This window comes from Marmota flaviventris, chromosome 10 (assembly GCF_047511675.1).
Source record: "Marmota flaviventris isolate mMarFla1 chromosome 10, mMarFla1.hap1, whole genome shotgun sequence".
NCBI classification, from domain to species: Eukaryota; Metazoa; Chordata; class Mammalia; order Rodentia; family Sciuridae; genus Marmota; species Marmota flaviventris.
In genome coordinates, this window is record NC_092507.1 from 12,887,890 (window position 1) to 12,899,548 (window position 11,659).

The 11,659-nt window shown below is 63.5% G+C and overlaps 1 protein-coding gene across 3 annotated transcripts in view; it reads left to right on the forward strand.

The window, feature by feature from the left end:
* The window catches only part of Arhgef10l (Rho guanine nucleotide exchange factor 10 like), an 80,324-nt gene extending 68,965 nt beyond the window's left edge, over positions 1 to 11,359 (forward strand). For all 3 annotated transcript variants that reach the window (XM_027951907.2, XM_027951909.2, XM_027951910.2), the window contains 3 exons: positions 2,805 to 2,979; positions 9,519 to 9,641; positions 10,464 to 11,359. In XM_027951907.2, the coding sequence (XP_027807708.2) occupies positions 2,805 to 2,979; positions 9,519 to 9,641; positions 10,464 to 10,999 (834 nt within the window). In that variant the 3' untranslated portion in view covers positions 11,000 to 11,359. The remainder of the gene's footprint in view (positions 1 to 2,804; positions 2,980 to 9,518; positions 9,642 to 10,463) is intronic.
* Positions 11,360 to 11,659: the final 300 nt, after the last annotated feature.

An 11,659-nucleotide genomic window follows, 5' to 3' on the forward strand; every position in this document is an offset into this window, starting at 1 on the left:
GTGTATGTGTGTCGTGAGTATGCATGTGTCCTGGGTGTGCGTGTGTCGTGGTGTGCGTGTGTCGTGGTGTGTGTGTGTCGTGGTGTGCGTGTGTCGTGGGTGTGCGTGTGTCATGATGTGCGTGTGTCCTGGTGTGCATGTGTCGTGGTGTGTGTGTGTCATGGTGTGCGTGTGTCGTGGGGGTGTGTGTGTCGTGGTGTGCGTGTGTCACGATGTGCGTGTGTTGTGTGCGTGTGTCGTGGGTGTGCGTGTGTCATGATGTGCGTGTGTCCTGGTGTGTGTGTGTCATGTGCGTGTGTCATAGTGTGCGTGTGTCGTGGGTGTGCATGTGTCGTATACGTGTCATGGGTGTGCGTGTATCGTGGTGTGTGTGTGTCATGGGTGTGCGTGTGTCATGGGTGTTCGGGGAGGGCCTTGCTGCTCCTGGGAAGAGTGTGGACAAAGCTGTGTCCCCTGCCTGCCGCTGCCCAGCCAGCCGTCCACCTGCCACTGGCAGAGGTGCCCAGGGCTTTCCCGGCCTCGGGGATGGTGCCGAGGCTGAGGCCCGGGGTGTCCCCTTGGACCCTCCTGCAGGCCAGTTAAGGAACAGAGGGCCACCATAAGGAGCAGGCTCTTCTCCACAGAGGACCGAGACCGCCACTGGGGTCCTGTGACCCTGCTGTGCCGCGGGCCCAGAGGGGGCCTGAGGAGGCTTGGAGTCCCCTAGAGGTCAGGGAGCCTCCTGCCCCTGGACCTCCACTGGTGTGGGGAGGCTGCTGGGAGGCACCGCCTGCACCCCAGGAGCCCAGAGCCTGAGCCCACCCAGGCCCGTGGGAGACCCCGTCCTCAGGCCTGGGGCCCCTGCCCAGGGCGAGCTGTTGGGGGGCACTGGGATTCTGCTCTCGTGGCCACAGGATGGACCCCGCCTCCAGCGTCGCCCAGCGCAGCCGTCAGCGGCCAGCTCGGGAAGGCGGTCTTGCTGGACACCTTACCATGTTGCCCTCTGGGTTCCTCAAGGGGACCCCACCACCCCACCCTCCAGCTCCGTTGGTGGTCTGAGTCAGAACGGAGCCAGGGCTCTCGGGGGCTCTCCAGGCCAGGGGAGCCGAGCGCTGCGTTCACACAGGGCCGTCCGGGCCAGGCCAGGAGCTCGGCCCCTCCCTGCACAGGTGTCACTTACCAGCTCGGCCCCTGCAGCAAGTACCTAATCAATTCCTCACCACAGACCCCGGGGAAGCCTGCCTTTCCCATCTGGTCTTGCCACCATGACCCCCACTCTAGCCTTCTGTTCTCCTTCCTGCCTCAGGGCCTTTGCATCTCCCGTGCCTTCTACCCAGAATGCTCTTCTCCCAGTCACGCCAGGGCACCTTCATGTTCTTCACTTAGACCTACGCTGAGCCCACCCAGGGGCACATAGCAAAAATGCAGGAGCATCTGCTGGAGGAATGAGACCTTACGAGGCACCCAGGTCCCCCTTACAAGTGGGGAAACCGAGGCACAGTTGGTGATGCCATTGAGGAAATGGGGTTGAATCGCAGATTCCAAATTAAAGTGGCTTCAGGTCGTCCCGCTGCCTGAGCAGTCTCTTATGGAAACATGGGACCTCAGAAGCCTCACAGGAGGGGCCACGGGCGCTGCCCTGGGCACAGCCTGTGGGTCTGATGCTCCGCTTTGCTCCTGCCCATGTCGGGTCAGCTTCCCTGTGTTCGTCGCACAGCGTCGGGGAACTTGATGAGGCCTTAGGCAGCTCCGGGAGACTAAGTTACAGCTGTCCCCGGGTGGGCATTTGGGCTGTCCCTGGCTTGGTGCGTGTGGTCGTCCATCCTGAGGGACAGTCGGGTGTCCGTCATTCACTCGTTTTTCCTGATTTACTTCTTAGTGGTGGGTGGACGCAGCTCCCTTACTTTATTTTACGTGGTGCTGAGGGTCGAACCAGGCCTCACGTGGGCCAGGCGAGCGCTCCACCCGAGCCCCAGCCCGACCCCTCATTCACCCTGTGACCGGCTTCTGCCGCGGGCGGGCCTGTCACGCAGGGGGTGCTGGTGTCCGTCCCCGTCCTCGGAGTCCCCGGTGGAGTGACGTGGAGCCACACATGGCACCCATGTGCCCAGCTAGATGCCGGAGACCCCGGGCGGAAGGAAGCCAAGGAAGCAGCATGTTGTGTGTGGCTGGGGACGCTTCCTGGGACAGGCGCGTCCCCCAGATGCGGAGGTAGACAGTTGGCATGAGCGTGTGGACAGGTCGTCCCGGGGGCAGAGGCCCAGAGATGGTGGCTGCTGAAAGTCACCAGGCCCAGGCCTGCTTGGCCCACAGCACAGGGAGCCTGTGGGGAGGGCGCGTGGGCCCAGGGCCTCCGAGGAGGCCGGGTTAGGACCTGGACTCCCTCCTGCAGTGGTGGGCAGCCTGACCTGGTGTATCTTCTTTTTTGTTAAAAAAGAAAGAAAAAGGTTTTGTTTGTTTAAGGTCAAAATTACACACATGCCCGAACGGGAAAAAATCCAACAGTGTGGAATGGTGTCCCCAGAGGCCTGTCCCCTGCCACCCCCGGGCTCCCAGTCCGCAGCTCAGCCCCTTCCTCAGGGCTCTTTACTCTGTGGCTCTCTGTCCCCCAGCCTGAGGACACACCTGTTGACCCCTGCAGTGAGGACCAGAGAGGAGCCCCCGTGTGAGCTCACAGGGTCCTCTCCACTGGCAGGAGCCCAGGGGCCGTCCTGGTGGTGGCCTGGAGTCACATGGGAGTATTGGCGCCTCGGGGACAGGCAGACACGTGCGTGTGGCCCTCAGGTTCCTTCCTGCCCAGCCTGACACCCTCCCGCTCCCCGCAGCAAAGCTTCGAGGCGCACCAGGACCCCGCGGTGAGCGTGACGCACATGGTGAAGGCCGGCAGTGGCGTCTGGATGGCCTTCTCCTCCGGCTCCTCCATCCGCCTCTTCCACACGGAGACCCTGGAGCATCTGCAGGAGATCAACATCGCCACCAGGACCACCTTCCTCCTGCCAGGTGACCACGCGCAGCCGGGGCTGGGCACTGGCCTTCACGCGGCCCTCAAGGCAGAGAGCCCGTGTGACCCACCCTCACGTGAGCCTTGGGAACTGGGCTCCAGGAGGCAGGAGGCCGCGGGGCTGGGCTGGGCGCCAGACCTGTCCTTCCCTCACCCTCTTGCTGCCCAGGAGGTGGGCGCTAGGGAAACGGACCCGCTGGGCAGGACCCAGGACGTCTACCCCTGCCCGCCCTGACCCCAGGCCCGCCTCTGCCTCCATCCCCTGCAGGGGAGGAAGGCCAGGGAGGAGGCCAGCCAGGCCTCTGTCCCTCCAGAAAGGCAGCCGCTCTCTGCTTGCCTGCAGGGGGCAGGGGCAGGAGCCCGGGGGCTCGGTGGCAGCCCCTGCGGCTGGAGCTTCCTCCTATGGAGCTCAGACAGGAGGAGGTGGGGGATCGAGGCTGGAGCACCTACACCCAGCACCTTCCCAGCCCCTCCGCCATCTGCTGCTGCCCACGCGCCTGGGAAGCCATCTGCCCCCGGCCTGTGCTCACCCCCAGATGGCTTCAGAGCCACCCAGGGCCGGACGGAGCCCCTTACCTTGGTCCAGCGGACGCCTGGCTGGTCTGGGAGGACCCAGGGCCTCCCGCCTGTCCACCCACCCGGGCAGGGCTGGGTCCACTCGCAGGGAGAGAGGAAGGGCCCTGGGGCCAGGGGGACTGGGCGTGTCACTAGGACCTGGTGGCAGGTCTGACCTTCCTGAGCGGGATGCTGGCTGAGGGCAGCCACATGAGGCACACTTTGGGGGCCTGGGGTCTCCGGTCCCTCAGAGGCCTGGCCCCTGACTCCAGGCGCTTGGCGAGAACCTGGCCGGGTGCAGAGGCCGAGCAGGGCCTGTGTCTCGCTCTTTCCCTTCCCCCTCCTGCGTCTCGCTCTCTCTCTTCCCCTCCTCCCCTCCTGTATTTCATGGAGTCGGGACCAGTTTCATCCGTTATCCAAGTTTCATCCATTTCAACTACAATAAAAATTTCTCTGCATCACAAAAATATCCCCACATTTATGCTGATAGCTAAATTATTTCAAGATAACGGAACAGGGAAAGAATGAACAGCCTATGGCCTTTGAGAATCTCTGGACTCGATCTTGTGGGGCTGCAGGAGGGTCAGAGGGAGAGAGCCCAGTGCAGGGGCCAGAGGTGGTGTCTGCGGGGACCCCACTGCCGTGGGAAACGCTGTCCTGTCTGATGGGCCGACGTCACCGTGGGCTCCCCGTCTCCGCGGGTGCCTGGGTTGTTCTTGCAGCCACCTGTAAAGGAGGAGGGCTGGGGACAATGGCGTGATTGCCCCCAGTGACCCACCTGCCCACGGCACGCTGCCCACGAGGCCGCAGCCAGAGGAGGCCGTGGTCCCTCATGACTCTCCCGTGAGCCCACCAGCAGCTGCGGCCCCTCCCTCTTCCTGGCCTCGGTTTCCTTATCTGTACCGTGAAGGGCAGCCTGGGGTCAGAGCTTGGCCAGTCCTGGGGGTCGCCCAGAGGCTGGCGTCCCGCCGCCGTCACCTTCTGGCCCTGAGCAGAGCCCTCCCCACCTCAGTGTCCAGCCCTCGGGGCAGGTGTAAGCGTGACCTGAGATGGCACAGGGACAGCGCCCTGCATGAGTCAGGTCTCAGTCCCGGTCGGCAGTCCTCCCCTCCCCCTCCTCACAGTGTCCCCACCCCATCCGTCGCCAGGCTCCTGTGGGGCGCCCTCCTGTCGGTGTCCTCCCAGGTGCACCAGCTTGGAGCCCACCTCCTGGGGACGAGCCCGGGGTCCGGGTGGAGCCTGAGCTCTCTGCGGTGGGCTTCCCACAGGAGCCCGGACGGGGGCCCTGCCAGGCCGGGACCCCAGGACTCCAGAGAGCTGAGAGGGCGCCCGAGCCCCAGGCCAAGCCGGAGCGTGGGGCCTGGAGGGACAGGGTGGCCGCAGTGCCGTGCACAGGGACCACAGAGCAGGGCTCTCCACTTCTTTATCAGAGATTTCTAAGCAGGCTTTTAAGTGCCGTGCTCCCCGCGCCACCAAGTGAAATGATTGCATGATTAGTAATGAATTTGTTCCTCCTCTAAGTGTGGGTTTTCTTAGGGCGTGTTAAAAATTTATCACGCTTCCTTCCCGACCCTTCCTGCCCCTGGAAGGCCCAGCTGGTATTAATGCGTTTTTTAACCTAAACTCCCTCCTCCTCTTAACTAGACAGCTCATCAATAAAATGTTCTCCGAGATCCTGAGCTTTTTAAAGTTGTGCCTCTCCAGATAGACGCGGCCCAGGACCGCTGCAGTGAGTCTCCTGATAAAATATTTATCCCCCTTAGGACCTTTTCCTCGGCGGCTGTTTGTGAAGTGTCCTGCTCTTTCCCGAGGAGGGGGAGGCCCGGTGAGGCCCGAGAGGAAGTCGGTTCTGAATCCCGGCCCTCGGCCTCCTGGTCTCCTTCTCTCCACTGGTTGGGTTTCTACCCAGAGGGGCGAGAGGACTCGGGGGGCACCGGGACGCGTCTCCTGGTCTCAGGACCCCAAGGACCTAGAAGGGGCGGTGAGGACGTCACCACGCTCCCCTCCTGGCCTTGCCATTTTTTGTGTGGGTTTAGGGTTCTGATGGAGCTGATCTGCAGATGTCAGGATCGAGGTCCTTTTAGAAACCACAGCCACTGTCTCAGCAGCTTCCAAGTATTGATCCCGGATGACGGGCTCAGAGCTGTGCGCAGCTGTGTGTGAAATATAGGTGTACGTCACTTTCTAAGAACCATAAAACTGAGCAAGGTAGTCTGGAATGCTCACCGATCAAGGAGAGGTACTGACCTGTGTAAATGCACATGGCGAGAAGGGGACGTTGACGTCATGTCCTTTTCTACTCTTCTGTGTTCAGCATCTGTCCATCCACCCATCTCATCCCATCCCCCCTTCCATCCGCCCCTTCACCCTATCCACCCACCATCCACCCTTCCACCCAGCCATCACCTACCCATCCATCCACTCACCCATACACCCATCCATCCACTTCTCCACCCACCCACCCACCCCTCAACCCATCCATCCACCCAGCCACCACCCACCCCTCAACCCATCCACCCACCCACCAGCCACAGCCAGCCCTCTACCCACTCACCTACCCACCCAGCCATCTCTCACCCATCCACCCAGATCCTTTCTGAGTGTCCACCATGAGTCAAGGTCTTGGTCCAGCAGCTAGGGAACCAACCCTGAGGACAGAGCTAAGCCACTGTCCTTGTGAAGCTTATTTTGGGGACAGTACCTAAACAAAGAGCAGAATGGGGTAATTAACAGCCTTGACTGTCACCCACAGAGAAGATGGATGGTGGGGACAGGAGCTGGCACTGGAGCCTCGGGCTGGTCCACCGCTGCCTGTGGCTGCCCTTCCTGAACTGGAGCAGGGCTGGGAGGTTGCCGCGCCAAGTCCCGAGCTCTTCTGGGCTGTTCTTCAGCTGGTTTGTGCCTGCGCCTCGGGCCAGCTCCATGGCTGTGGCCTCGACTTTGCCCTCGGCCTGCTGATAGCGCCACGTGCTGATGAGCACCCCGGGCCCACGTTTGACACAGCTCTCTTCCTCCTCTCCCCCCTCCCCCTCTTCCCCCACTCCTTCCCCCTCCTCTTCCCCCTCCTCTTCCCCCTCCTCCCCTCCCCCTCCTCCCCTCCCCCTCCTCCTCTCCCCCTCCTCCCCTCCCCCTCCTCCTCCCCCTCCTCCTCTCCCTCCTCTTCTCCCTCCTCCTCTTCCTCTTCCTCCTCTTCCTCTTCTCCCTCCTCCTCCTCTCCCTCCTCCTCCCCTCCCCCTCCTCCTCTCCCTCCTCCTCCCCTCCCCCTCCTCCTCTCCCTCCTCCTCCTCCTCTTCCTCTTCTCCCTCCTCCTCCTCTCCCTCCTCCTCTCCCTCCTCCTTCCTCTTCCCTCTCCTCCTCCTTCCCTTCCTTCTCCTCTTTTCCCTCCTCCCCCTCCTCCCCTCCCCCTCCTCCTCCCCTCCCCCTCCTCCTCTCCCTCCTCCTCTTCCTCTTCCTCCTCTTCCTCTTCTCCCTCCTCCTCCTCTCCCTCCTCCTCTCCCTCCTCCTTCCTCTTCCCCCTCTTCCCTCTCCTCCTCCTTCCCTTCCTCCTCCTCCTCCCCCTCCTCCCCCTCCTCCCCTCCCCCTCCTTCTCCTTTCTTTGTGATGCTGGGGTGGGGCCCAGGGCCCTGCTGCCAGGCAAGAGCTCCACCACAGATGGCGCTCTGGACTTCAGGCTGCTAACCCGCCGCTCCGCCCGTCTAGAGCTTGAGGTGCTAAACCTGGGCGTCGTCCTTGACCCTTCCCTGTCCCTTTTCCTGCTCTACCTGCCAGCAGGTCTGTGGTTCTTCTTCAGAGCACATCCCGATGTGCTGACGTCTCATCTCACTGCCATGCAGCTGCAGGGCCCTCGCAGGTCTCCTTGCTCCTCCACCTCTGCTCTCCATGACTGCGGCGAGAGCATCCCCTGAGGTCCCATCACGTCACTTCCCTGCTTAGACCCAGTAGCTCCTCACTGCAGTTGGAGGGAAGGGCCACGGCTCTTGCCCTAACCATCCACCCTTCTGGGCAGCCCTCCTGCCATCTTGAGTGTGTCCCATCCCCAGCTGCCTTGGCTCCTCTGCTGCACCGACAGGCTAAGCTCATCCTGTCGCAGGGCCTTTGCATCTCCCGAGACAGCTTGGCTCTTGGTGCTGCCGCATCCCCCTTGTTATGAGCTCCCAGCCCCACACAGGCCCCCAGGCTTCCAAGAAGCAGGGTGAGTCCTTGCGCCCACTCTGCCCATTGCCATGTTTGACCCTCTGCTCAGCACGTTCTTCGTTTCTGTTTTCACTTCCCATCCCCCCTCTCTAGGACTGCGGCAACCCGTGCAGTCGCCATGATGAACTTAAAGTCAGGAATTCCTTCCCTCAGTCCCACTAGCCACAGGTCCAGTTTCAGTAGCCACATGTGGCTCATGGCCGCTGATGGGGACAGCATGGTAGAGAACGTCCCATCACCACAGAAGGTTCTAGAGTGTTTGCTCAGGGTCAGGGCCTTCTTGCGGTTCCAGCTATGCCGTTAGCATACAGCAGGCACCCGGGGTGCTCCTGGGTGCTGAGCAAGTGGATGGGTGACAGGAAGGCATGTGGGCTGTACTGTGCTGTGTGTGTCCCCGCCGGTGACCATCCTGTCTGGGTAAGGGGGCCACACCGCTTTCCGCTGGGACTCGGCTCAGCAGGGAAGTGTGGTACCACCCGTGGAGGTGAGGCCATCTGCCCAGGAGCACAGGGACACACAGCACTAGGCCGCTCTTCTCCATGCATCCTGTGGCCGGGGGGCTCTTTGAACCTCAGTGTCCTCATCTGGAAAGGGGGTATCGTGCACGTCGGCACACGTCCCAGCTGTCGAGGCCGCGGCCCATCAGAGCAGGTGTGCGCTGCGGAGACTCCTAGTGTTTCTCCAAGTGTGTCTGTGTCACCTTGTCACTGGCCCTCCTGGTGACACTGATGCAGCCCAGGTTCCAGGACACTGCCTGAAGCCACATGCTCGCACACTTTGGCATCATTGTCACCGGGATCTGTGGCACGGATTTGGATTTCCTTTGAGGGGAGTGCACACCTCTCTCAGGCAGAAGGGTTTGGGCAGGAGAAAGCCCTTTGGAAAGGGCCGTCCATCCCATCTGTCCCTGAGCCCACGGCCACACCTGCCCTCTCAGCCCCTCCACGTGGCCCCTGCCCCTGTCCTCCCCTTCCGTGCTCCCCCTCGTGCCATCCCCACTGACTGGAATTGGCACAGTGAAGTCGGCGGACGGCACCTAGCCTGTGCACTGAGTGACAGGCACCGGGCTGTTTGTGTCCCTCGACTCCCTGAACTGGTAGGACCCCGTCCCCTCTCCTGGTTGAGGAGACAATGGCACAGAGAGGGCTGGGACTGACCCAGGTCACACAGCTAGGAAGTGGCAGAGCCAGGGCTGGACCCCAGCACCCAGCTCCAGGGCCCCGCTGCTGGCCGAGTGTGCAGCCCACCTGGGCTTCCCCCCTGAAGGGGCCGGGGGCCCTGCCCTTGCGCTCTTGCCGCAGTGGAAAGAGCACAGAGGACACGGCCAAGAGAGGCCTGGCCATCCACACCCTGGTTCTTCCCGGGCAGTGAGGTGGCTCTGTACCACTGGGCCAGGGCCTGCTGGTGAGCCGTGCCCCCTGAAGAACGCCCACCGCTTGGGCGGAACGTCAGCCTGAGCTGGAAGCAGCTTCAGGGGCACTTCCTGGCCCTGCCCCACCCCTTGGTCCTGCTGGTGCCAACATCTGTGTCACTCTGGCGGGTTAGAAACCTGCCCCCCCGGTCTGCCCTGGCTGCCCAGCCTTGCCTGCTGACTGTGACCCGCTCGGGCTGTCCAGGGCTGACCCCGTGTGGCAGGTGGCATGACCGCGCATCAGGTGCTCCCGTGGGCCCCCGATCCCCAGCCCAGCACTGTCCCGCTTCTCCCTGGCTCAGAGGAGCCTTCACCCTGTGGGGCCCGAGGCCGCTGCTGCCCCATGGGGGCGCCGCTCACCTGGCCTCCCCTCCGCAGGTCAGAAGCACTTGTGTGTCACCAGCCTCCTGATCTGCCAGGGTCTGCTTTGGGTGGGCACCGACCAGGGTGTCATCGTCCTGCTGCCTGTGCCCCGGCTGGAAGGCATCCCCAAGATCACAGGTGAGGTCCCTGGGCAGGCCTGGCGGTGGGCAGCGGGCGGCGGGGGAGGGGAATGGTGTCCAGCTGCTCCCTCTCCCTTCTGCATGGGGTGGCTTCTGGCCCCAGCCAGCAGGAAGGAGCCACCACCGCCTCTTGTCTTCTTTCTGTCTCGGTGTGTGAATCTGGCAAATGGGCCCAGTAGTGGCCAGATGGTCTGAGGGGCGCAGGCCCACAGGGAGGAAGGGAAGCCAGCCCTGGGCGTGGACCAGCCCCTGCTGAAGCCCCTCTCCCAGGCTCCCAGATGCCTGTCTTCACAATTGTGGCTCAGAGGGTGTTTGGTCAGTGTGAGGGAGGTTACGGGAGGCCAGGGCAGGGCCAGGGCCAGGGGTGAGTGGGGCTGAGGGCCTGCCCCAAAGAGCAGAGATGGTCCAGGCGACAGGTTGGGTGATGAAGGGAGCTCCAGGGACTGAGGAGCACAGAGACGGGCCGGGCAGCTCCCTGTGGGTCCAGGAGGGAATCGCTGTAGGGCCTGGGCCTGGGCCTGGGACCAGGAAGAGCTGCAGAGGGCAGGCGGGAAGCATCCTGGGCAGGGTCCAGGGTTTGGGCAGAGACCAGGAGCTGAGAGAATTCTCAGAGAACTTCACACCGAGTTTCCCCAGGGCACCTGAGGTCACTCTCATGCGTCAGGTCCCCAAAACAGTCCCGGACCCAAGGCCCTCAGGGAGGGGCCAACACAGATTGCAGTTATCCCCCAAACCACCACCCACCAAAAGGTTCTCCCAGAAACGGGTGCTTCCTGCATGTCTGGGCCGCCAGCCCCCTCCTGTGCCCCATTTCCCACAGGGAAAGGCATGGTCTCCCTCAACGGTCACTGCGGACCTGTGGCCTTCCTGGCCGTGGCGACTAGCATCTTGGCTCCCGACATCCTGCGCAGCGACCAGGAGGAGGCCGAGGGCCCGCGGGCCGAGGAGGACAAGCCCGACGGGCAGGCACAGGAACCGGTGCCCTCCTCCGACAGCCACGTGGGCCGGGAGCTGACCCGCAAGAAGGGCGTCCTCCTGCAGTACCGCCTGCGCTCCACGGCCCACCTGCCCGGGCCCCTGCTCTCCGTGCGCGAGCCCGCGCCCACGGACGGCTCGGCCCTGGAGCACAGCGAGGAGGACGGCTCCATCTACGAGATGGCCGACGACCCCGACGTCTGGGTGCGCAGCCGGCCCTGCGCCCGGGACGCGCACCGCAAGGAGATCTGCTCGGTGGCCATCATCTCGGGCGGGCAGGGCTACCGCAACTTTGGCAGCACCGCGGGCGGCGGGAGGCCGGCCCCGTGCGGGGAGACGGACAGCACCCTCCTCATCTGGCAGGTGCCCTTGACGCTATAGTGCTGCGCATCCGAGGGCGCGGCCACCGCGGGCCTCTGCAGCCCGGGACCCAGGGACCTCGCGGGGCTGTGCCACGGCTGGATCCGCCAGCACTGCTTCGGCGGAGCAGAAGGTCCCCGGAGGTCCAAAGAGAGCGTGGGAGGGGTCCCGGGGCTGGGAGGGAGGACGTGTCTGGAGGAAATGCCTTTTTAAAAGCGAAAAGCGAGACCTCGCGGCTGCCTGGAAAGCCCAGCGCGGCGCGGCCCCCGGGCGGGGAGCGCGCCCTATAAATAGGTACATATGCTGTATATTCTGTGTAAATGCGGTCTGTACATAGCGGCCGAGGTGCTGGAATAAAGCAGGCGCTCGGCGGCCCGCGGACTGCAGTGTCCTTCTTGAGATGCGCTGGGGCGGAGCAGAGGGGCAGCGGGGCTGGGGAGCGGGCCGCCCTGCTCTTGGCGGGAAGGACGGAGGCCCCGCCAGGAACTGGCCAGAGCCGCCCATGGTTCGCCCATCCTTGGACTTCCAGGGCTGCCTGTAGGGGAGACCCAGAGCCAAAGCCACTGCCCCCAAAGGCAGCGGCTCCCTCCATCTTCCCACCCGTCCACCTCTGTCGTCTGTGTCTATCCACCCACCCATCTGTCCTCTCCTCCACGTTGAGTGGCAGCGTCACCAGGATGC